Below are 27,141 nucleotides of genomic sequence, written 5' to 3'. Positions count from 1 at the left end.
CCGGTGGTGAGGGTAGGTAACAACACATCCGGTATGCTGATCCTCAACACGGGGGCCCCTCAGGTGTGCGTGCACAGTCCCCTCCTGTACTCTCTCTTCACTCATGACTGCACGGCCAGGCACAACTCCAACACCGTCATTAAGTTTGCCGATGCCACAACAGTGGTAGGCCTGATCACCGACAATGATGAGACATCCTGTAGGGAGGAGGTCATAGACTTGACAGTATGGTGCACGGACAACAACCTCTCCCTCAACGTGATCGAGATAAAGGAGATGCTTGTGTACTACAGGAAAAGGAGGTCCATTGAGAGCATTATTACGGGTTGCATCACTGCCTGGTACGGCAACTGCTCGGCCTCAGACCGCAAGCCACTACAGAGGGTACTGCGTACGGCCAAGTACATCACTGGGGCCAAGCTTCCTGCCATCCAGGACCTCTATACCAGGCGGTGTCAGAGGAAGGCCCTAAACAAGCCCTAAGACTCCTGAACAGCTAATCAAATGGCTACCCAGATTATTTGCATTGCCCCCCCCCCCTCTTCCACGCTGCTGCTACTCTCTGCTATTATCTATGCATAGTCAATTTTAATAACTCTACCTACATGTACATATTACCCTAATTACCTCGACACCGGTGCCCCTACACATTGACTCTGTACCGGCACTCCCTGTATATACCCCAACTATTGTTATTTACTGCTTCTCTTTAATTATTTGTCATTCTTATCTTTTACTTTTTTAAAGGTATTTTCTTAACCCTGCATTGTTGGTTAAGGGCTTGTACGTAAGCATTTCACTGTAAGGTCTACACCTGTTGTATTCGGCGCATGTGATCTCCCGAAACCGAACTGTGACCCCAAAACTGCAAAACGTACCGAACCATGGGTTTCGTGAACCATTACAACGCAAATGACACTGTGGGGTAGTTTGGAGGATGTTATGGATTCCTGTGACTTAGTCTGCCTAATTGACGGTTACAGAAATTATGATTCCAGAACAAGAATTAATACAACTCAGTTGGTAGGTCATGGTACGCCAGTATAGTGGGTTTAATTCCGAGGACCCCCCAAAATAAAATGTATGCATGCATGACTGGAAGTATCTTTGGATAAAAGCAAATGGCATATTTTATTGTATAGATCTCACACTGGCCATGACCATCAACATGTTTAATGTGTAACGTGTACGCTGGGAGTCGGAAAGTAAGTACAGTGAGTGAATAATTTTATGAATAAATGAACATGAACGAAACAAGAAACACGATCAGCGTACAGACATGAAACAGAAACAGAAACAATAACGCCTAGGGAAAGAACCAAAGGGATTGACATATTTAGGGAAGGTAGTCAGGCAGGTGATGGAGTCCAGGTGAGTCTGATGAGGCGCTAGTGCGCGTAACGAAGGTGACAGGTGTGCGTAATAATGAGCAGCCTGGTGACCTTGAGCGGCGGAGAGGGAGTATACGTGACAGGATGATGAATTCTCCACAGCTGAAATGAAATGAAGCCGGCTGCTCCAACCCGGGAGCAGACCGAAAACCCCATTAAATGAACCGACCCCTATCAGACAGCTCTCTACAGATTATTCTTAATTTCATAAACAGAGTACGGGTAACAGGTATATTACACGCTGTAGTAGTTCCCATAGAAAAACCAGGAAAAGAACCAACACTTACAACCAATACCGGCCAATAACTCTCAACACATCAAACACATGCAAACTCATGGAATTTATGGTCACAGACTCTCCTGCTATATGTACTGGAGAGCAGAAACATGCTACTAGTTATGAGCCAGTCAAAGTGGATTCCGAAATGGTCGGTCCACTCTGGATGGAATAATGTGTCTATAAACAGATATCCGTAAAGCACAGGCCAACAAGGAAGCCTAGTTGCTGTTTTCTTCGACATGTGTGGCGGATGAATCAGAATTAGTTAACATAAATAATTAAGATGTTTTATTTGCATAATATGCTTATGTGAGATACTTGTCATTAGAATGTATCCTTTTGGACTATAGTGTTGGCAGTTGCACTTTTCCCTCAGCTGGGGCTCAGTCATTTGGGGCCCAGAGAGGGGAGAGGTCAGGCTTGTCTTTTACATGTCTTTGGTGCTATGCAGATAATGAGAAAGGGAAGAGAACAGAATGGAAGATTGTCTTCATATGTGAATGTGTCTTTACCTATTATTAACTTCTCATGGCTGGGATCCCGTTAATTAAAGGAATCGATATGACAACAGCCAGTGAAAGTGCAGGGCGCCAAATTCAAAACAAAGAAATCTCAAAATTAAAATTCCTCAGACATTTTACACCATTTTAAAGATAAACTTGTTATTAATCCCACCACAGTGTCGGATTTCAAAAAGGCTTTACGACGAAAGCACAACATATCATTATGTTAGCACCTATTCCCAGAAAAACACAGCCATTATTCCAGCCAAAGAGAGGAGTCACAAAAAGCAGAAATAGAGATAAAATGAATCACTAACCTTTGATGATCTTCATCAGATGACACTCATAGGACTTCATGTTACACAATACATGTATGTTTTGTTCGATTAAGTTCATATTCATATTTAACTTTAGATAAACCTCTCCTTAATGCAACCGCTGTGTCAGATTTCAAAAAAACTTTATGGAAAAAGCACACCATGCTATAATCTGAGTACGGCGCTCAGAGCCCAAAACAAGCCATAAAGATATCCGCCATGTTGTGGAGTCAACAGATGTGAGAATAGCATTATAAATATTCACTTATCCTTGATGATCTTCATCAGAATGCACTCCCAGGAATCCCAGTTCCACAATAAATGTTTGATTTGTTCCATAAAGTCCATCAATTATGTCCAAATACCTCCTTTTTGTTCAGTACACAATCCAAACTCACGACGCGCGGGAAAGTTCATATGAAAAGTCATATTACAGTTCGTAGACACATGTCAAACGAAGTATAGAATCAATCTTTAGGATGTTTTTAACATAAATCTTCAATAATGTTCCAACTGGAGAATTCCTTTGTGTGTAGAAATGCGATGGAACGCAGGTCTAACTCTCACGTGAACGCGCATGGTCAGCTCATGGCACTCTGCCAGAGCCCTGACTCAAAGGGCCCTCATTCCCCCCTCCTTCACAGTAGAAGCATCAAACAAGGTTCTAACAACAAGGTTCTAACATCTAGTGGAAGCCTTAGGAAGTGCAATATGACCAATATCCCACTGTATATTCGATAGGCGATGAGTTGAAAAACTACAAACCTCAGATTTTCCACTTCCTGGTTGGACTTTTCTCTCAGGTTTTTGCCTGCCTTATGAGTTCTCTTATATTCACAGACATCATTCAAACAGTTTTAGAAACGTCAGAGTGTTTTCTATCCAAATCAACTAATATTTTGCATATATTAGCAACTGGGCCTGAGTATCAGGCAGTTTACTCTGGGCACCGTATTCATACAAGTTCCTCAATACTGCCCCCAGCCATAAGAAGTTAAACCATGTGAAGGGATGGCGTGATTAATGGGGAACCAATTACTTGTCTACACAATGTCTGTGCGCCAGTCTCTCCCTCATTTTCCATTGGGGGGAGGTGTATGGCAGTGTCTGGAAACATTGTATGTCCTCTCTGATCTTACACTTATCCTGGGATAGTGTATGACCTAGAGGCTCACTCCCCTCAGTGAGCTTGTCCAGGAGTGGGGTCAAGAGGGGGTTTACTTGAGATGGGAGTATCTAGAGTTGACAATTGATATATGCCATTGGATGAGTTGGTGTTTTTGTACTATGAAGTACCAGGAACGAGATTAGAACCTTGTCTTAGGGACCAAACTGAACGATAATTTATAGCGAATGCTATCTGGCTATGGGATACTCCTTTCTTTCAAGTAAAATTCTTTCTTTGTGAACAGTTCCTAAGATCTGTGATTCATCATGTAAGTTGAGAGGGGTGTATCTTGACTATAAAATATCTTTCGACTTTTCTGTTGACACTTTCAGTGGTTCATTAGAGATAGCGCATCATTGAAAGTCAAAGGATATTGCATAGCTCTTATTATTAAAGATGTAGTTTAAGTATAACTCTGACTGGTGTGTGAAGTTTGTAACTCTCCTCTCATTTGGTAAAGCAGAAATAAGCCACCACACTTGGAAAAATACCTTGACAATATGTCGAGAAGGACTTCTAATGAACATTATGATTAATACTTTTTTGGACTCTGTCGTGCCTTGGATCAAGACGTCACTCTACACTTACGGAGGAGCAATATGAATAAGAGGCCGCTAAAGAGGCTAAAACCCCTAGGAATCGCCCCCAGTTGACTACTTTGACTACTTTAAAATGGCGGAAGTATGGTGGAAGCCATCAATGGCGCTGCCCATGCTAAAACTGCATTTTGGCCACTAGAGGCTTCTATCATTGTCTATGTTTTTTCCAAACTCAAAACCAAGACTCTCTTCTTCAACAGGAAGAGCACACCAGTAAAAATGTGTCCTCTCATTATATGGACAAATTCTTGAACGTGTACCAGTAATTAAATATCTAGGAATGTGATTTGACAGCAAACGTACATGGTAGCACCACATAAAACAAGTTATATTATCCTGTAAAAAAGCTCTTCATGCAATGAGATGTTTAACTGGGGATTCATGCTGGGCATCCCGGTCCTCACTCATTAATGTTTATTTTGCCGTCAGATCCAAATTCGCTATTACAAAAACTGGATGTCATCTAAGGTGCTGCCCTAAGACTAAGTTGTGGTAGTGATGAGATGCAAAAAATGGATGGTTTACATATCGGGAAATTATTTTTGATGATATACAGTGCATTCGGAAAGTATTCAGACCCCTTAACTTTTACCACATTTTGTTACGTTACAGAGTGATTCTAGAATGTATTAAATAAAACATTTTACCTCTTCAATCCACACACAATACCCCATAATGACAAAGCGAAAACAAGTTTTAAGAAATGTTTGAAAATGTATTAAAAATAACATAATTATTCAGACCCTTTGCTATGAGACTAGAAATTGGGATAAGGTTTATCCTGTTTCCATTGATCATGCTTGAGATGTTTCTACAAATTGATTGGAGTTCACCTGTGGTAAATTCAATTCACAGGACATGATTTCAGAGCAAAATCCAAGCCATGAGGTCGAAGGAATTGTCCTTAGAGCCCCCGAGACAGGATCAAATCAAATCAAACTGTATTTGTCACATACACATGGTTAGCAGATGTCAATGCGAGTGTAGCAAAATGCTTGTGCTTCTAGTTCCGACCATGCAGTAATATATAACAAGTAATCTAACAATTTCACAACAACTACCTTATACACACAAGTGTAAAGGAATGAATAAGAATATGTACATAAAAATATATATGGATGAGCGATGGCAGAACGGCATAGGCAAGATGCAGTAGATGGTATAGAGTACAGTATATACATTTGAGATGAGTAGTGTAGGGTATGTAAACATTATATAAAGTGGCATAGTTTAAAGTGACTAGTGATACATGTATTACATCCAATTTTTTATTATTAAAGTGGCTAGAGATTGAGTCAGTATGTTGGCAACAGCCACTCAATGTTAGTGATGGCTGTTTAACAGTCTGATGGCCTTGAGATAGAGGCTGTTTTTCAGTCTCTCGGTCCCAGCTTTGATGCACCTGTACTGACCTCGGCTTCTGGATGATAGCGGGGTGAACAGGCAGTGACTCGGGTGGTTGTTGTCCGTGATTATCTTTTTGGCCTTCCTGTGACATCAGGTGGTGTAGGTGTCCTGGAGAGCAGGTAGTTTGCCCCCAGTGATGCGTTGTGCAGACCTCACTACTCTCTGGAGAGCTTTACGGTTGTGGACGGAGCAGTTGCCGTACCAGGCGGTGATACAGCCCAACAGGATGCTCTCGATTGTGCATCTGTAAAAGTGTTTTTGGTGACAAGCCAAATTTCTTCAGCCTCCTGAGGTTGAAGAGGCGCTGTTGCGCCTTCTTCACCACGCTGTCTGTGTGGGTGGACCATTTCAGTTTGTCCGGAGCGGTAAGCAAATTGGAGTGGGTCTAGGGTGTCAGGTAGGGTGGAGGTGATATGATCCTTGACCAGTCTCTCAAAGCACTTCATGATGACGGAGGTGAGTGCTACGGGGCGATAGTCATTTAGCTCAGTTACCTTAGCTTTCTTGGGAACTGGAACAATGGTGGCCCTCTTGAAGCATGTGGGAAAAGCAGACTGGGATAAGGATTGATTAAATATGTCCGTAAACACAACAGCCAGCTGGTCTGCGCATGCTCTGAGGACGCGGCTAGAGATGCCGTCTGGGCCGGCAGCCTTGCGAGGGTTGACACGTTTAAATGCTTTATTCACGTTGGCTGCATTGGAGGAGAGCCCGCAGGTTTTGGTAGCGGGCCGTGTCGTTGGCACTGTATTGTCCTCAAAGCGAGCAAAGAAGTTGTTTAGTTTGTCTGGGAGCAGGACATCGTGGTCTGCGACGGGGCTGGTTTTCTTTTTGTGTTGAGGCGCAGATCTGGAGAAGGGTAACAAAACATTTCTGCAGCATTGAATGTCCCCAAGAACACAGTGGCCTCCATCATTCTGAAATGGAAAAAGTTTGGAACCGCCAAGACCACTCCCAGAGCTGGCTGCCTGGCCAAACTGAGCAATCGGGACAGAAGGGCCTTGGTCAGGGAAGTGACCAAGAACCCGATGGTCACTCTGACAGAGCTCGAGGACCTCAGACTGGGGTGAAGGTTCACCTTCCAACAGGGCAACGACCCTAATCACACAGCCAAGTCAACGAAGGAGTGGCTTCATGACAAGTCTCTGAATGTCCTTGAGTGGGCCAGCCAGAGCCCGAACTTGAACCTGATCGAACATCTCTGGAGATACCTGAAAATAGCTATGGAGCGACCCTCCCCATCAAAATCTGACAGAGCTTGAGAGGATCTGTAGACAAGAATGGAGAAACTCCCCAAATAAAGGTATGCCAAGCTTGTAGCGTCATACTCAAGAAGACTCAAGGCTATAATCGCTGCCAATGGTGCTTCAAAAAAGTACTGAGTAAAGGTTCTGAATACTTATGTAAATGTGATATTTCAGTTGTTTATTTATTATATATTTGCAAACATTTCTAAAAACCAGTTTTTCTTTGTCATTATGGGGTATTGTGTGTAGATTGATGAGGAGAATATTTTTATTTTATTTTAGAATAAGACTGTGACATAATAAAATGTTGAAAAAGTCAAGAGGTCTGAATATTTACTGTATCGCAATATTATTTTTGTGCTAGTTTGCTGTACCTGCACCAAAACTCTATTTTTCCACCATAGCTTGTTCTTCATCTTTTTAAATAGGGAGAATTTTTTCCAGCACTTTTATTTCCATGACTGATCTCAACTAGTTTTCTCATACTCTCTCTTTTCCCTCTGCACCAGACATATTGTGTGCAATACATTTGGAACATTGAATCGCAATAAAATCTAAGTATCGAATCGCTCCGCAATACATATAGAATCCTGAGAATTGCAATACATATCGTATTGGCACCTAATGTAAATATTGTGATAATATTGTATTGTGAGGTACCTTGCAATTCCCAGCCCTAACTGTGGCGCATTTAAATCATTCCCCATCTCTTCCCTACAAGTGGAAATGTGTTGATTACAGTGACAACAACTTTTTATTGGATATTTGGCATCACAGGGAAGTCTATCCTGGAGGATTGCTGGAAATACTCAATCTCCAAAAATAATTAAGTCTGGATGGAAGATCAATAAATGGGCCGAGGACCTAGGGGTAAAAGAAACCTACGTGGGATTGACTGTGCTCTTACCTTTAGTGTTCTTGCCATCCCCAAAAGGGGATTCTAGCCTACTTGAGAGGATTTGGGAAGGAGAGGACAAATGGGCGGTTGGACTGCTGACGGCAGGGTATGTAGAGTCACGATACCACTCAACAACACACACTTACACAGACAGTTCCAAAGACCTGGTGACAGGACATGTCTCAGACATACAGATTAGCCAGAAAAAAAGACTAGCACATAACCTTTCAGTATTCACCTCCGAACTCATGGCCCGTATCTTAGCCCTAGCCTGGATAGAACACAGACTCCCTAGCACATTCATCTGTACTGACTCTATCTCAGTTCTACAAACACTGAATGGGAGTCACACCGCAGCAGGTCAGACCTAGTATAAAACATATCACAGGCACTGTAATCACTAATCACAAATTGCAAAAGGAATGGACAGAAGGGGAAAAGGGATGGCATTTACTTTCTATCCTCCCGCTGGTTTCACTTCAACTACAAAACAGTCAAGACGATCAGAAATAATAAAATAAGAATATATCATCGCCTGTGAATAGGCTCATCTGTCCAGCAGCAGAAACCACAGATCACGTCCTTCTTCACTGTCAAGCAAACACACATCAAAGGCAAATAAATACTCAGAAGACCAACAACATCCTTACAGCAGAAATCAGCAGGTTGTGGGTGACACTATGCCGCCCCACTTCCTGTGTGGTGTTTGAATTTTTTATGAAAACAAGGGGGTTGAGCCCTGAGCTGCCTTGGCCTGGCCTTCTGGGTTAGGAGTGTCTTTGCGCTAATCATGCCTACTCGAATGATCCTGCTGCTCCAGAGCTGGAGAGGAAGTAAAAGTCACTTGCAACCTAACGTTACTATCCCGGCTCAGGCTAAGACCCAGATGCAGACACAGGAGGCTGATAGTACTAGTCTCAGAGTTTATTATATTACAAGGGGCAGGCAAAAGGTAAGTCAAGGCAGGCAAAGAGTCGTATCAGAGTTTGGCAGGTACAGGACGGCAGGCAGGATCAGGGTCAGGACAGGCAGAACGGTCAGAACTGGGACGACTAGGAAAAACAAAAACTAGAGCACAGGAAACACGGGAACACGCTGGTTGGACTTTACGGGACAAGAAAAACGGGCAACAGACAAACAGAAAACACAGAAATACACAGGGGATAATGGGGGAAGATGGGAGACAACTGGTGGGGGGTGTAGCCAAGCACAAAGACAGGTGAAACAGATCAGCGTGCGACAGAAACAGCCGCCAGAAACAAACAAAGCAGATGAAGCCAACAAGCATCATTCTCTGTTCTTAGATCTGAATCAACTCGACCCCAAAAGCGAAAAAGGAGAGAGAAAAAGACTGCTAATGACGCATCTATGAACTGGATGAACAGTGGAATTAATTTTGAAAGGTGGAAGAGTGGCGCCGAAATGGCCACGGTTCTGATGGACTGGTAACGTTAGGTACACTAAGTGTTGAGTTACGTTTTTAGTCTGCTAGTTATGTTAGCTGCTAACCTTAGTGTTTTCAATGTTCAAGTTAGCTAACAAGGCTACTTAAATAGTTAGCTAGCTAACATCTTCTGTATTCAGATTGTTTTGTACGCAAAGGAATCTAACGATAACATCATGTAGCTACTCTTCCGTAAACCCAACAAGATGCCCAGTGCTTTTATTTCAACTAGCTAACTTTAGCTTGCCAAACCTAAATATGCAGATTGTTGAGATGGTAGTGTTTTTATGTAGATGATAATGCTAGCTAGCTAGGTAGGTGTTCGACAGCATTTTCTGACCAGAACCACCCCAAACAATGCATCTAGCTATATAATTCAGGTCAGTAACATCACATAAACATGTTTTTCTTAGGGAGATACTGGTGGAGACAGTGTGATTTCGAGGGAACCTGAGGCTGTACATGAAACATCTTTATCTCTTTGTCCTTGACACTGTCAGTGTTGCCCTCATCCATCTGTCTCCATTGGTTACAGCAGTCCGTCTGTCTGACACACATAGCAGAGCTCTGCATCCCCAAGACATGAGCAGAGCTATCAGACACATGTTGTAGTGGTTGGATTAATCAACCATGACACCCATCCCTAAACAGGTGCCAAAGGCCTTCAGCCATGAAATGATGGCACGTGCACACACACACACATACACACACACACACACACACCAGTTGGGCTGCCGCAAAAACATTTCTGACTACAGTATATCTCTCTGTCTATCTATATCTCTCTCTGTCTATCTCTCTTTTCCTCTCTCTCTGTTTGATCTCTGTTTGATTCATTGCCTATTTATCAGTGTCTCTTTCTGCTTCTCGCTCTGTTTCTCTATCACTCTGTTGTTTTTCCTTCTCCCTCTCTCTTTGTCTCTCTCCCTCTCTGTCTCTCTATCGCTCTCTTCCTCTCTCCCCTTCTGTGTTTCAACCTGTTGCTACCAGTGGCATCATAGTGATAGTGATAGGCTAACTTAGACTTCTGTGTGTAGCTGCGGTGACGCTACTACGACACACACACACACACACACACACACACACACACACACACACACACACACACACAAAAATGTAGAGTTTCATCTGACACATGGCCTTTGTTGCGCTTCCTTTGATCCTTTGATCTCTGCATATACGCTCGACTCCCCTGACTGGGGGTGACAAAGAGAGAGAGAAAGAGAGAGGAAATGTCTTTATTCTTTTGGAATTTTTGTGAGTGTAATGTTTACTGTAAATGTTGTATTGTTAATTTCAATGTAAACGTATGTTTCCCAAGCCAATAAAGCCCCTTAAATTGAAAAATTGACAAAGAGAAAGAGAGAGAGATAGAGCACGAGTGATTGAGCCGTCACACAGTACCCTCAGTCGAGCAGTGAATTTCAAACACAGATTCAACCACAAAGACCAGGGAGATGTTCCAATGCCTCGCAAAGAAGGGCACCCAGTCACTACAAAGATACCGACACCTTCCTAACTCAGTTGCCGGAGAGAAAGGAAACCGCTCAAGGATCTCACCATGACGTCTACTTTAAAACCGTTAATGGCTGTGAGTTTAATGGCTGTGATAGGAGAAAACTGAGGATGGATCAACAACATTGTAGTTACTTCACAATATTAACCTCATTCACAGAGTGAAAAGAAGGAAGCCTGTTGTCACGCCCTGACCATAGAGAGCCTGTTATTCTCTATGTTGGTTAGGTCGGGGTGTGACTAGGGTGGGTCATCCAGGTAATTAGATATCTATGTTGGCCTGGTATCATTCCCAATCAGAGGCAGCTGTTTATCGTTGTCTCTGATTGGGGATCATATTTAGGCAGCCATTTCCCCTTTGTGCTTTGTGGGACCCTTGTCTAGGTATAGTTGCCTGTGAGCATTACTCTGAGCTTCACGTTTCATTTTGTTCGCTTTATTGTTTTGTTCTTTAAGTTTCCTATTCCAAAATAAAGGATGGAAACATACCACGCTGCATCTTGGTCCGCTCATTTCAACGAACGTGACACCTGTACATAAAAAAACATAAAAACAACAAAAAAACATTCCAAAACATGCATACTGTTTGCAAAAAGGCACTAAAGTAAAATTGCAAAAGATGTGGCAAAGAAATGAACTTCATGTCCTGAATACTGTTAGGTTCTAATAAACAGAGTAAAAACTCATGGATAACCTTGAAAAGCTCAAACCAAGTTTATTCACCCAATTGGTCAAACACATTTACACAAGCACTGGTATTTAAACCTTCCTCCTATGCTGAGTCTCCTCCTTACACATCTGGACAGCCAATACATCTCAGTTGCTAGGCAGGAATTTAAGTGATATGGGTAATAAACTGTTCCTTCTCCCTTAATGTGACCTGACCTGACCTCGGCCCCCATTCCTCACTAATCCACAGCTATCCACCCTTATCAGTGACCACAACCATGTGATTGCCTTTCAATTACTCAGTAACATTCCAAACCCCTGGTTCATATCCAACCTTAATTGACTCCACCATATACATTCCTCCTACAGATAACCAATAACTTCTGGTGTAGCACCCAGACTGTGGCCCTTCTCCTTTCCTTAGGATACCTGATGTCTAACAATAACATTTTCTAACAGAGCGTACACATTCTACATTCCCCTCACTCCCTCAGTGACATGAATAAGGATATTTCATATTTTCAAGTATAGCAGTCAGAACCCATCAATAAAAATAGTTATGTTTGGGGCAAATCCAACAAGAGTACCACTCTTCATATTTTCAAGCATGGTGGTGGCTGCGTCACGTTACGGGTATGCTTGTCATCGGCAAGGAGGATGGAGTTTTTCAAAATAAAAAGAAACGGAATAGAGCTAAGCACAGGCAAAATCCTGGAGGAAAACCTGGTTCAGTCTGCTTTGTGTGTGTAGGAATAAATATTGATTTGGGGATCAGGAATTGGAAAATGTATTAGGTGGAAAAAGATGACTGACCTTAGTATTGACTGAACACCTGCATATAGACGTCTTTTTGTCGCACCTTGACTACTGTTCAGTCGTGTGGTCAGGTGCCACAAAAAAGGACTTAGGAAAATTACAACTGGCTAAGAACAGGGCAGCATGGCTGGCCCTTGGATGTACACAGAGAGCTAATATTGATAATATGCATGTCAATCTCTCCCGGCTGAAAGTGGAGGAGAGATTGACTTCATCACTGCTTTTATTTATGAGAGGTATTGACATGTTGAATGCACCGAGCTGTCTGTCTAAACACCTGGCACACAGCTCAGACACCCATGCATACCCCACAAGACATGCCACAAGAGGTCTCTTCACTGTCCCCAAGTCCAGAACAGACTATGGGAGGCACACAGTACTAAATTGAGCCATGACTACATGGAACTCTGTTCCACATCAAGTAAAATTAGATTTTAAAAAACAAATAAAAAAAACACCTTATGGAACAGCAGGGACTGTGAAGCAACACAAACATTGTCCCACAGACAGACAGACAGACGGACGGACGGACGGACGGACGCACGCACGCACGCACGCACGCACGCACGCACGCACGCACGCACGCACGCACGCACGCACGCACGCACGCACACACACACACACAATAACATATGCACTATCCATACACATGGATTTAGTAATTTAGCTTTGGCAGCAGCTAATGGGGATCCGTAATAAATACAAATACAAATAACTGTATAATCTGCATAGAGATGAATGTTACAGGTTTTAACAGATATACCAATATAATTTATATAAAGTGAAGAGAACATGTCCTAAAATCGCCCCCTGCGGCATACCTTAGTAATATTGAGAAAACTAGATCTGATAACGTCAGTAAGCACACATTGTGTCCTGTCCGTTAGATAGTTCGTGAACTAATTGCAAGATGCCTGATCACGCTCTATTTTCAGACAAACTTTGAACAAGTAAAAAATGGTCGACCGTATCAAATGTTTTCGACAGGTCAGTAAATAAGGCAGCGCAATTATTTTTTTGTGGTCAAAACAACATAGCGCAGCGCTATGTCCAGGTCTAAAACCAGATTGGCGCTCATTAAGAATAGAATGTGAAGTAAAAAAAAGTTATATGTTAAGAGTTGACCAGGATAGCTTGGACGGTAGATATCCAAGTCAGAAGGATCTCCGCCTTTGTGTAGGGGGAGGACTTATGCCCTTTTCCAGATCTTATGGATAACCCCAGAAACAATTGTCAAGTAAAAAATATAGGTTTATGATTCTGCAATAAGCTGGGCAGAAAGCTGCAGCAAAAAGGGACCAAGTGAATTTTTGTTACATCGGGACTTTTGATGCATATACTAATGCAAATCCATATCTTACATGTATTTATGTTTATGCTACCTACCCTTTCAATGTTTTGGGAACCTTTCTCAATTAGATCATATGGAAACGTATTACTTGGGGGGCGGGGGGGAAATGCATTTACAGCATAAATGACACGTTTAGGGAGGGTAAAACAGCGAGGTGAAAATATAACACGGAAACCAAAAAGTACCTTTGAAGAAATCCAATGCAATGGGATGGAGTGCAATGAATTATCAGACCGAGGGACAAATCCAGAGAAGAGAGAAAGTGAAAGAGAGAGAACAGGAGAAAGAGGGAAAAAAGAGAGAGAAGAGGAGAAAGACAAAGTGAAGCAGATAGGGAGGAGAGAGAAAAGAGAAGGAAACGGAAAGACAAAAGAGGAGAAAAAGAAAGACAGCGAGGGACAGGAAGGTGACGTGTGGAGTAAAATAAACTACGAGAGCGAGAGAGGACGGGAGACAGAGGGAGAGTCCTGTGTTCTCTGTTAGGATCAAACTGTGTCCTAAGCCCTGGCTTCTTTTCTGAGCTCCGTACAAAGCTCCATGGATCAACGCTCAGACTGGAAACATATGAGACCCATTTATATCACTGTGTGTCTCACACTCCCACACACACACACACACACATGCAGAAGCAGACACATAAGGATTAACAGACACACACACACACAGTTGCAGACATATACACACACACACACACACACGCACATATGCAGATAAACAGACACACACAAACACCTGGCCCTCTTTTGTATCCCCCTTCCCCAGTGATGGAGGGAGAGAATAGCCAATCTATAATATTTAGGAGAAGAGGAAGGGAGGGATGGAGAAGAGGAAAGATATTGGTCTGTCATTGTGTGGTCTGGATAACTAGATTACCCCTCTGTGATTCATCTAAAGCCATGGCATTGTGCTCTCTCTCCCCCACAATACAATGTATATTCTCTCTGCTTTTATATTCAAGCTTTGCAATCCATCCTTCACTTTTTACTATCTGTTTCTTCTGTCTTATATCTCTCTCTCTCATTCTCTCGAACACACACAAATGGACGCACACATGGACACACACACACACACACACACACACACACACGCACACATACATACATACATACAGATATCTGCTCCATCTCCACGCACAACATCTGTAACACATACCACTTTCAAGGTGCCAAACATACACATGCACACACAATTCCAGGTGTAGATACAAGCACATCCACCCCTCATAACTTAATGATCTTCAGTACACACATGCTCATATGTGTGTGAGGGTTACACGCTGGCATGTGTCTGTGGGTGCATGTGCACTTGTGTGTTATGGTGTGTGAGGGCATGCTTCTTGTTCCAACCTCGCATGGGCAGCTCTTCAGCTCCTTCAATTATTTGCTTCAGGGGGCAATTATATCAGTCTCTGCAGATTGCCTCTCCCACTCGCTCTCTTTCTGTCTCTCTCTCTCTCTCTCTTTCTGTCTCTCCGTCTCTCTCTCTCTCTCTTTCTGTCTCTCCGTCTCTCTCTCTCTCTCTTTCTGTCTCTCCGTCTCTCTCTCTCTTTCTGTCTCTCTGTCTCTCTCTCTCTCTCTTTCTGTCTCTCTCTCTCTCTTTCTGTCTCTCCGTCTCGCTCTCTCTCTCTTTCTGTCTCTCCGTCTCTCTCTCTTTCTGTCTATCCGTCTCTCTCTCTCTCTCTCTCTCTTTCTGTCTCTTTCTGTCTCTCCGTCTCTCTCTCTCTCGCTTTCTGTCTCTCCATCTCTCTCTCTCTCTCTTTCTGTCTCTCCGTCTCTCTCTCTCTCTCTTTCTGTCTCTCCGTCTCTCTCTCTCTCTCTCTCTTTCTGTCTCTCCGTCTCTCTCTCTCTCTCTTTCTGTCTCTTTCTGTCTCTCCGTCTCTCGCTTTCTGTCTCTCCGTCTCTCTCTCTCTCTCTCTGTCTCTCCGTCTCTCTCTCGCGCGCTTTCTGTCTCTCCGTCTCTCTCTCTCTCTTTCTGTATCTCTGTCTCTCTCTCTCTCTCCGTCTCTCTCTCTCTCTCTCTCTCTCCGTCTCTTTACCTCTCTCTCTCTACTCTCTCTACCTCTCCTGTTCTGTCTCTCTCTCTCCCCTCCCTCTCTCCCTTTCACTCTCTGCCTATTTTCATTCTTTCTCCTCTCCCTCTCTCATTCTGCAATAATATGACTGACATTAGTAATCGCCCATTCAAAATTCCTGTTCCACAAAAACAAACAGACCAAAACACTCAACAAAAAGAGACAGTGAGAGAGAGAGACAGTCTAAGACGTTGGGGGAAGGGGGGAATTGTTATATGGAATTGTTTTAAGATAGTTTGAAGTGTCTGTCCTATATCTAGGAGATATAGAAAACTCAGAAAATATATACACTACCGGTCAAAAGTTTTAGAACACCTACTCATTCAAGTTTTTTTGTTTTGTTTTACTGTTTTCTAAATTGTATAATAATAGTGAAGATATCAAAACTATGAAATAACAATCATGTAGTAACCAAAAAGAGTTAAACAAATCAAAATTTATTTCATATTTGAGATTCTTCAAATAGCCACCCTTTGCCTTGATGACAGCTTTGCACACACTTGGCATCCTCTCAACCAGCTTCATGAGGTAGTCACCTGGAATGCATTTCAATTAACAGGTGTGCCTTCTTAAAAGTCAATTTGTGGAATTTCTTTCCTTAATGCGTTTGAGCCAGTGTTGTGACAAGGTAGGGTGGGGGGAGGTGGTCTACAGAAGATAGCCCTATTTGGTAAAAGACCAAGTCCATAGTATGGCAAGAACAGCTCAAAAAAGCAAAGAGAAATGACAGTCTATCATTACTTTAAGACATGAAGGTCAGTCAATACGGAACATTTCAAGAACTTTGAAAGTTTCTTCAAGTGCAGTCGCACAAACCATCAAGCGCTATGATGAAACTGGCTCTCATGAGGACCGCCACAGGAATGGAAGACCCAGAGTTAGTTCTTCTGCAGAGGATAAGTTCATTAGAGTTATCAGCCTCAGAAATTGCAGCCCAAATAAATGCTTCATATAGTTCAAGTAACAGACACATCTCAACATCAACTGTTCAGAGGAGACTGTGTGAATCAGGCCTTCATGGTTGAATTGCTGGAAAGACACCACTACTAAAGGACACCAATAATAAGAAGAGAACTGCTCGGGCCAAGAAACATGAGCAATGGACATTAGACCAGTGGAAATTTGTCTTTGGTCTGGAGTCCAAATTTGAGATTTTTGGTGTCTTTGTGAGATGCGGTGTGGGTGAACGGATGATCTCAGCATGTGTATTTCCCACCTTGAAGCATGGAGGAGGAGGTGTTATGGTGTGGGGGTGCTTTACTGGTGACACTGTCTGCGATTTTTTTAGAAATCAAGACAGCATTCTGCAGTGATACGCCATCGCATCTGGTTTGGGCTTAGTGGGACTATCATTTGTTTATCAACAGGACAATGAACCAAAACACCTCCAGGCTGTGTAAGGGCTATTTTACCAAGAAGGAGAGTGATGGAGTGCTGCATCAGATCAACTGGCCTCCGACAGTCCCCCGACCTCAACCAAATTGAGATGGTTTGGGATGAGTTGGACTGCAGAGTGAAGGGAAAGCAGCCAACAAGTGCTCAGCATATGTGGGAACTCCTTCAAGACTGTTGGAAAAGCATTCCAGGTGAAACTGGTTGAGAGAATGCAAAGTCTGCAAAGCTGCCATAAAGGCAAATGGTGGCTATTTGAATAATCTCAAAAATTAAATATATTTTGATTTGTTTAACACTTTTTTTGTTACAATGTAGAAAATGGTAAAAATAAAGAAAACCAATTGAATGTGGTGTTCTAGGTGTTCTACATTTTTTATATAAATATATATTTTTTTGTATACATATTAAACCCCTTTTTTGGGGTAGGCACAAAACCACCTTCATACTTCCAATCATTTTTTTCAACCGGCATTGGTTCAATTCAGACAAGTTCCGTGACACTTGTGGGGGATGTATAGCAAAATGGACCATCGTGTTCATGAGAATCTCCCCTTTCCATAGTGGGGTCCCGTTCGTTTTTAGCCCAAGCGGTTCGAACGCTACCAAACAGAAGTTGGCACAACGCAGGTACCGACGTCTCCCTTTCCATAGAGTGGTCATACAAGTTTGTAGGTCAAAACGTTCGGACGCTACAGACGTTTACGTGAGAAGACAGATTTTCGGGATGCCTCATGGTCTGACAAACACCGCTCTAGCTCTGCCACCTTTCACCACAGATGTGGAAGTGCAACATTGGTGGATGCGGTGGATTGAGAGAAATCCCAATGCAAAAAACAAGATATCTCTATCTTAAATTGACAGATTGTGATGGGAATTTTTTTTCTTCATGTAAATTAGATTGACTCACTGGTGCGCCTATCGACTCTAGGGGGCTAACAATTGGAATCATTTTTGTTACTTGATTGCTTTAATTTGATTGCCGTATTTAGCTAGTCAATTACTAGTGCATGTCTTTGCAACTTCAATGTTTGAATTAGTCAGAACAGATGACATACAGTGGGGAGAACAAGTATTTGATACACTGCCGATTTTGCAGGTTTTCCTACTTACAAAGCATGTAGAGGTCTGTCATTTTTATCATAGGTACACTTCAACTGTGAGAGACGGAATCTAAAACAAAAATCCAGAAAATCACATTGTATGATTTTTAAGTAATTAATTTGCATTTTATTGCATGACATAAGTATTTGATCACCTACCAACCAGTAAGAATTCCGGCTCTCACAGACCTGTTAGTTTTTCTTTAAGAAGCCCTCCTGTTCTCCACTCATTACCTGTATTAACTGCACCTGTTTGAACTCGTTACCTGTATAAAAGACACCTGTCCACACACTCAATCAAACAGACTCCAACCTCTCCACAATGGCCAAGACCAGAGAGCTGTGTAAGGACATCAGGGATAAATTGTAGACCTGTACAAGGCTGGGATGGGCTACAGGACAATAGCCAAGCAGCTTGGTGAGAAGGCAACAACTGTTGGCACAATTATTAGAAAATGGAAGAAGTTCAAGATGACGGTCAATCACCCTCGGTCTGGGGCTCCATGCAAGATCTCACCTCGTGGGGCATCAATGATCATGAGGAATGTGAGGGATCAGCCCAGAACTACACGGCAGGACCTGGTCAATGACCTGAAGAGAGCTGGGACCACAGTCTCAAAGAAAACCATTAGTAACACACTACGCCGTCATGGATTAAAATCCTGCAGCGCACGCAAGGTCCCCCTGCTCAAGCCAGCGCATGTCCAGGCCCGTCTGAAGTTTGCCAATGACCATCTGGATGATCCAGAGGAGGAATGGGAGAAGGTCATGTGGTCTGATGAGACAAAAATATAGCTTTTTGCTCTAAACTCCACTCGCCGTGTTTGGAGGAATAGAAGGATGAGTACAACCCCAAGAACACCATCCCAACCGTGAAGCATGGAGGTGGAAACATCATTCTTTGGGGATGCTTTTCTGCAAAGGGGACAGGACGACTGCACCGTATTGAGGGGAGGATGAATGGGGCCATGTATCGCGAGATCTTGGCCAACAACCTCCTTACCTCAGTAAGAGCATTGAAGATGGGTCGTGGCTGGGTCTTCCAGCATGACAACGACCCGAAACACACAGCCAGGGCAACTAAGGAGTGGCTCCGTAAGAAGCATCTCAAGGTCCTGGAGTGGCCTAGCCAGTCTCCAGACCTGACCCCAATAGAAAATCTTTGGAGGGAGCTGAAAGTCCGTATTGCCCAGCGACAGCCCCGAAACCTGAGGGATCTGGAGAAGGTCTGTATGGAGGAGTGGGCCAAAATCCCTGCTGCAGTGTGTGCAAACCTGGTCAAGAACTACAGGAAACGTATGATCTCTGTAATTGCAAACAAAGGTTTCGGTACCAAATATTAAGTTCTGCTTTTCTGATGTATCAAATACTTATGTCATGCAATAAAATGCAAATTAATTACTTAAAAATCATACAATGGGATTTTCTGGATTTTTGTTTTAGATTCCGTCTCTCACAGTTGAAGTGTACCTATGATAAAAATTGCAGACCTCTACATGCTTTATAAGTAGGAAAACCTGCAAAATCGGCAGTGTATCAAATACTTGTTCTCCCCACTGTACGTATCTACCATAAAGGGTAGACAAGTGATCGGAGTCCAAACTCAGAGGGAGATCACTGGAGATCGAGCCTTCTCACTCTCACAATAAAGGCCAGCTGTTCAAACACATAAAAACACACACAAATACCCAGAAACACACACTACATTGTTCATAGCTCAGAAGTGATGAGAAGCAAAAGAGCAAAGGGACAGGGGGGAAAGAGAAAGAGAGAAGGAGAGAGAGATAGGAACAACCTTTCTTTTCCCATCAGAGGACTTTAGAGAGAGAGGGGGAGGGGGGGGGGGGAGAGAGCGAGAGATTGTGTTCAGTGTACTGGTTCAGAGCAAAAGATCTGTCTCGGTTCAATGTTTAAAACACACTATTGTGAATGTCTGCATGTTTACGGATTACTCTTCTCCTCTACTGAGTTTGGGGATGGCCATGTGTAAAGACTGAGGTTCTGACACTGTCTACATGTTGTGTCTTCTGAGAATGAGAGGATAGGAGAGGAGAGGCAATAAGTAGAGAAGAGAAGATAATGTACAATTGCACATAATACACACACAGATATGGTGTCACTACCAATGTGTCTGTGTAATCTATTTTCATTAGGATTCTCCCTGCAACCTTCCCCCCTCTGGCCTCAGCTCAGCATCGGAGACAGAGACAGGCTGGACGAGGTTCACAAATGTTAACTGCCGTCTTCGGACAAAATAAAGCGAGCACACACTTGGAAGTAAGTATCAAGCATGCCCCCCCCCCCCCCACACACACACACACACACACAGAGAGTAAGCAGACTCATGCCAGTCTTAAACTCACTCCCCATCCCTATCTCACATTGACCTTATCTGCTTAGTCACAGAGTAAAACCCACTTACACGCTCCAGAGCACTGACACACACAGTCTGTCAGTCAAACAAACTATCCATTCTCCAATTCATGTGGTGAGTCAATACTTTAATTACTCAGTCTTTCAACATGACTAAGAGACTCTCCCACTCTCACTTACACCAAGTCATACACAGACGCAATTACAATAGGCCGTTCATTCTCCTCTCCATCTATATACAGTACAGAGATGCAGTAGGAAGGTTCCCTGCCTGACTCTAGTCCACATGTTATCCCCGTGCCAGAGACCAGGATTCGCTTCCCGGTCTAGGTTGACAATTTCTCATCTGTCTTTCTTCCCTCATCTGTCTCTCCTCTCCTATCCTGTCTGAATAACCCAAAAATACTTATTTTTATTTTTATATTAAAAACAGGGAAACACGAATGAAACTATCCATGGGGTAAAACAGTGACTGTCATTTTAGTTTCAGCAATGCACTCGTTCCACAGAAAAGTATTGTTGTGATGTGTCGTGAATACCCTACAGAAATGGTTCCCCGTGTAAGGAGAATCCTTTACAGCACTTAGAGTGAAATGTCTACCTTTTCAATAATTTACAGCCTTGACAGTGAAATGTCTTCCTTTCTTCCCCTTTGTCCTTCATTTTCCCCTTAAGTCTTCATTTCCTTATGTCAGCAAAACCTCCAGACCCCTAAGACCAATCATAGAGTCATATGAAGTCATAGGCAGGACCCTGGGGATGGGTGGAAGGTGTGTGACGGGGGCTAGAGGAGCTGGAGGTTGTAACACACACCTGGTCAGGAGTGTCACATTCTGTTCTAATCGCACCGCAGGGACAGGAGTACATTAGAATATTAAAAGGTGACATTTGGAGCTGGCGAGAGGGACTGGCAGACTCAAAGTTCAGTAGGAGCTGATGTGACAGAGACAGATAGAGAGAGAGATGGTCAGAAATCAGTTCAATGTAAGAATCCATAGAATCTAACCACTTCTGGGAAAATTGGAACACACTAAACAAACAACAACACAAAGAGTTATCTATCAAAAACTCTAGGCTCTATAACAAAGAACAATCAGCAAAAACATATATATGGTCAATTACAAATCTTATAATCAAATATTAAAGACTACCAGGGACTACAATTACAGACAAAAAGGCCTGTGGTGTTTATGGTATCCTAAATCAAATTACAAAAAATACAGACCACAAATTCCAATTGGCTATACTTAAACTCTTTAACATCATTCCTCAGTGAAAACAATGTACTGAGGAATTGGCTTTTTACCAGATTACCGTACAACAGACCACGTATTCACCCTGCACACCCTAATTGACAAATAAACATAGCAAAACAAAGAAAAGTCTTCTCATGCTTTTGACAGAAATTTTGCATGAGGGTCCGCTATAAAAATGGATGGAGAGCAGTGTTGGGAGAAAAACATACGATATTATAAAATCCATGTACACAAACAAAAAGACACACACATTTATTTCGACAGGGTCTTGGGGTGAGACAGGGATGCAGCTTGAGCCCCACCCTTTTCAACATATATATCAACGAATTGGTGAGGGCCCTAGAACAGTATGCAACACCCGGCCTCACCCTACTAGAATCTGAAGTCAAATGTCTACTGTTTGCTGATGATCTGGTGCTTCTGTCCCCAACCAAGGAGGGCAGCACCTATATCTTCTGCACAGCTTCTGCCAGACCTGAGTCCTGACATTAAATCGCAGTAAGACAAAAACAGTTCCAAAAAAGGTCCAGCTGCCAGGACCACAAATAAAAATTCCATCGAGACACCATTGCCCTAGAGCACATAAAAAACTATACCTACCTCGGCCTAATCATCAGCACCACAGTGAACTCCCACAAAGCTGTGAGCGATGGGCCTTCTACACCATCAAAAGAAACATAACATTTGACATCCCATTAGGATCTGGCAAAAAATGCTTGAATCAGTTATAGAACCCATTGCCCTGCATGGTTGTGAGGTCTGTGGTCTGCTCACCAACCAATAATTAACAAAATGGGACAAACACCAAATTGAGACTGCATGCAGAATTCTGCAAAAGCATCCACTGTGTACAACGTAAAACACCAAATAATGCACGCAGAGCAGAATTTGTCTGTTACCCAATAATTATCATAATCCAGAAAAGAGCTTTTAAATTCGACAACCACTTCCAAGGAAGCAAATCCCAAACCGTTCATAACAAAGCCATCACCTACAGAGAGATTAACCTAGAGAAGAGTCCCCGAAGCAAACTGCTCATGGGGCTCTGTTCACAAACACAAACAGACCCCACAGAGCCCCAGGACAGCAACAGCAACCCAATTAGACTCAACCAAATCATGAGAAAACAAAAAGATAGATACTTGACATATATGAAAGAGTTTACCAAAAAAAAAAATACAGAGAAAACTGGAATGCTATTTAGCCCTTGACAGAGAGTACACAGTGGCAGAACACCTGACCACTGTGAGTGACCCAAAATTAAGGAAAGCTTTGACTATGTACAGACTCAGTGAGCATGGCCTTGCTATTGAGAGAGGCCACCGTAGGCAGAACTGGCTCTCAAGAGAAAACAGGCTATGTGCACTGCCCACAAAATTAGGTGGAAACTGAGCTGCGTATCCTAACTTCCTGCCAAATGTATGACCATATTAGAAACACATACAGTATTTCTCTCATATTACACAGACCCACAAAGAATTCCAAAACAAATTAAATTTTGATAAACTCCCATATCTATTGGGTGAAATATCACAGTGTGCCATCACAGCAGCAAGATTTGTTACAATCACTATTGTAAATACAACCCATATTTATGTTTATTTCTTTTCCATTTTGTACTTTAACTATTTGCACATCATTATAACACTGTACATAGCCATAATATGACATTTGACATGTGTCTATTGCATTGAAACTTCTGTGAATAATGTTAACTGTTCATTTTGCATTGTTTATTTCACTTTTGTTTATTATCTATTTCACTTGCTTGCTGTGTGTGTGTGTGAGAGAGAGAGGAGAGAGAGTGAGAGAGAGCGACTGTATGTGCGTGTACAGGTGTGTGTGTGTGTGTGTGCGTGTACAGGTGTGTGTGTACAGGTGTGTGTGTGTGTGTGTGTGTGTACAGGTGTGTACGTGTGTGTGTGTGCGTGTGCGTGTGCGTGTGCGTGTGCGTGTGTGTGTGTGTGGTCTGCTTGACCATGACCATATTATGTCAGCCATGTCTACTCTACTGCTATATAGCCAATGTTATTGTGACCAGCCCTGGTAGTATCTTCAGGGGCCTTTATATCTTCCCTATAAAACAAAATCTAAGGGAAACGCTTGAAAGAGAGAGAGAGACAGAGAGAGAGAGAGATGAAGAAATATTAAACAGAAAAATCAAAGATTCTGGTTTCTATCTCTCTGGTTTTCTAATACAACCGTTTCAGACGTGGAGCCAAAATGGAGGCATTTCCATTTGCAAATCGACTGGGTTAAATTTGCAAATCAAACCCTCACGTGCCCCTCTCAACACCTAATTTCTAAACAATTACAGCCACTCCTCTCTCTCTATGTGTCCCAGGAAAGACAATTATAGTTTATCAGGTCAGGTTGTGACCCTCTCCATTCCGCCTCTCCCTGCCCTTTCCATTCCCCTCTTCCTGAAACCAGCAGAGGGGCCAATTATAGGGAAAGCATCCAGAAAGATTCTAATTGTGAGCAGGCAGTAAATCATCTTATTTTTCCAATGACTATTTGTTATGCTCCATACCTGTGTACAGGCTATAGGGGAAGCTAGGAAACTTGAAAGGTATTGGGGGACATTAGGAGAGGTCCAAAGAGAATGATAGGGCAAGACTCGGGTTGGAGAATTCCAGATTTCCTGCTTATTCCATTCTCAACCCGGGATTTCAGAGAAAACAGGGATCAAAGCCTTTTGCAGAAGAAAATGAAAACAAGCATTTCTTATTGGACAAGTTCAGATAGTACCTTCCCAAATCCCTACATGTTGTGCCTTCTGAACGGAGAAGATTATATTCAGGGGTGTAGTCTTACCTTCATTAGTACCGACTCGCTGAGTTTCTCTCGGTTGACAATCTTAATTGCAACTTTCTGGCATGTGACACAGTGGATCCCCAGCTTGACCAGGCCTGGAAAAGAAAGACACAGGTTATAGGAGACACACACATTAAGCATTCTGTACAGGCTTCTGTGTGCGTGCGTGCGTGTGAGCGAGAGAGAGAGAGAGAGAGAGAGAGAGAGAGAGAGACTGACATCCTGCTATGTTAATAAAGGAAGAAAATACCCCTTTCAGATTCATTACTATTCTATTCTATAATATTCATCTTCTCTAAACAGCAAACCAAAAAAATTATGTACAGAAATAACACACTGTGTTGTTTCATTTACAGCAATGGAGAAAAACTACAAAAAGGTAATTGTCCTCAATAGAAGATGCTGTGCTAACTTCAGCTGTCCAAAAGTATCTGTCATTGTAGTCACTAAACAAAGTTTCTATCTAAGTTAGTAAGCTTGACTCTGTCAGATAACAATAATGTTCTTCCTGAAGCAAGCACACTAACTATGGCTTCTTTGTCAAGCACCCAGAGGCACTCAAGCGTTCAACAACAGCTATTCTGGCAAGGCAACGGGGACTTCCTCACAAAGACAACATCATATTCCATTCGAGATACGCATCAGCGTGAGAAAAGAAAACGTTTCATTTCAAATTCCCTCGCTCACCGCCAGACACAGAGACATTTCCCCTGGCAGAATACAAGCAGAGAATACAGCATCTTAAAACAAATGTCATCAGGTAAATAAGCAAACACACACACACGACACACATACACACACTCAGGTAGATGAGCAGACAACACAATAAATGTAAGAATTGCTGAATGAGTTTACAGTTTACTAAACGTAAACTGTGAACTACAACGAGAAGGAAATCCTTGTTCTATCACATACACACAGCAGAACACACACACACAGAGAAAAACACTCACACACAAGCAGATACACACACACACTCTCAAGCAGATACACACATAATCATCATCAATGTGGGAAATACACAAAGTGTGTTCTGTCTGTGGATAGCATGCTGGCCGAGCCAATCCATATCCCACTGTTCACTAGAGTCTCAGACTCAGAGCAGAACACATGTTTACGACACAAACAGATACAGATAGGTGGCACACACATGCACACTGCATAGGTGGCACACACATGCACACACGACTGCACGCAGGCACACACACATGTATATTACACATATCACCTTTTCACTGTTGATTTCCCTTGGTTTTATCCAAAATGACTTTGGCCAGTGGATCGTTGCCTCTTTGGGCCTCTGATGATAGTCATTGACAGTGATTTCCCGTCCCAGAATGTCCACCATACCATAATAATGACAACAATTCAGCAAAATTGAAAGTGTGAAATCTCAAGGTGCTTGAGACATACTATATTGCATCTTTTGTTTTCAAAATACAAGGTCAAATGGAATAACCTCATATTGGGAGCAATTACATTTTCATGTATCTCCATAGTTACATTTTCGGGTAACACTTTGATAGTCCAAATAAAGCGTGACTCCAATTTCTCACTATGAGACATGGGCAATTCCACCGTAACAGAATGACGCCGAGACTCCGATTTTTTCACTTTAATTGTATACCAAACCAAAACCATTGATTGCAAAGTTAAACACACCATACAACTCTATGCACAATGATTACCTTTAAAGGGGCAGTGCAGTCAAAATGTGATTATCCATTTTTATTTATTTATTATATTTCCAGACTATGATGTTGAAATAAAGCTCGGACATTGTGAAAATTATGATAATACCCTTTTCGTTTGAGCTTTTGGAGAAAAAAAATGCCTGGAATTTCAGCCTGTTCAGGTGGGATGGAGTTTTTAACACACATCATGACATCTAAATCTGATCTCATTATTCTGACCAGTCACCTTTTATTTGCATATGTATCCTCCTACTTTGAGAGGTAGGCTCTAAAGTCTAGATGATCCTATTCACCAATCAGGGCTGTGTATGTAAATGTTAAAACATTTGTATCAACACGCCCTCATGATCAGACTGAGCATTTCAATGGCAAAAGGAGGATCAGGGAAATAAATTATAAAACATATATTTATTTATTTTATGAAATAAACATACACAGTGATTTACTCGACATACAGAATTGTTATGTTTTAAAAAAAGAAATACTGGACGGGGGCTTTAACAATTTCCACTGAAAACTTAACAAAAACACACTTATTCGAAGAATGGTGCAAATGTAACGTTTGTTAACAGAATGACGGTCAAATCTCCCTCAGTTTTTAATGTGGCCATGTTTTCAAACAACTCTGTTAAATATGTACTCTGAATTAAAATTATATGATGTCTGCAGAAACAATATATTTTTGTTATTGAACTACAGTAAGTGAAGTGGATTAACACCCGGTAACAGAATGGTTAGAAAAGAATGCCGTCATGGTCTCTAATCTGTACTATGCAGAAATTACATTCTCTTCAAGGTGATGTATCCTGAATAGGTATACTGTCACGCCC

General features: G+C 42.3%; 1 protein-coding gene across 5 annotated transcripts in view; it reads right to left on the bottom strand.

Annotated features, from left to right (window-relative positions):
* The window catches only part of brsk2a (BR serine/threonine kinase 2a), a 463,611-nt gene that overhangs the window by 173,622 nt on the left and 262,848 nt on the right, over positions 1-27,141 (bottom strand). For all 5 annotated transcript variants that reach the window (XM_071326834.1, XM_071326833.1, XM_071326836.1 and 2 more), the window contains exon 2: positions 24,618-24,712. In XM_071326834.1, the coding sequence (XP_071182935.1) occupies positions 24,618-24,712 (95 nt within the window). The remainder of the gene's footprint in view (positions 1-24,617; positions 24,713-27,141) is intronic.

Source organism: Salvelinus alpinus, chromosome 9, assembly GCF_045679555.1.
Source record: "Salvelinus alpinus chromosome 9, SLU_Salpinus.1, whole genome shotgun sequence".
NCBI classification, from domain to species: domain Eukaryota; kingdom Metazoa; phylum Chordata; class Actinopteri; order Salmoniformes; family Salmonidae; genus Salvelinus; species Salvelinus alpinus.
This window is presented reverse-complemented; position numbering and strand designations above follow the sequence as displayed.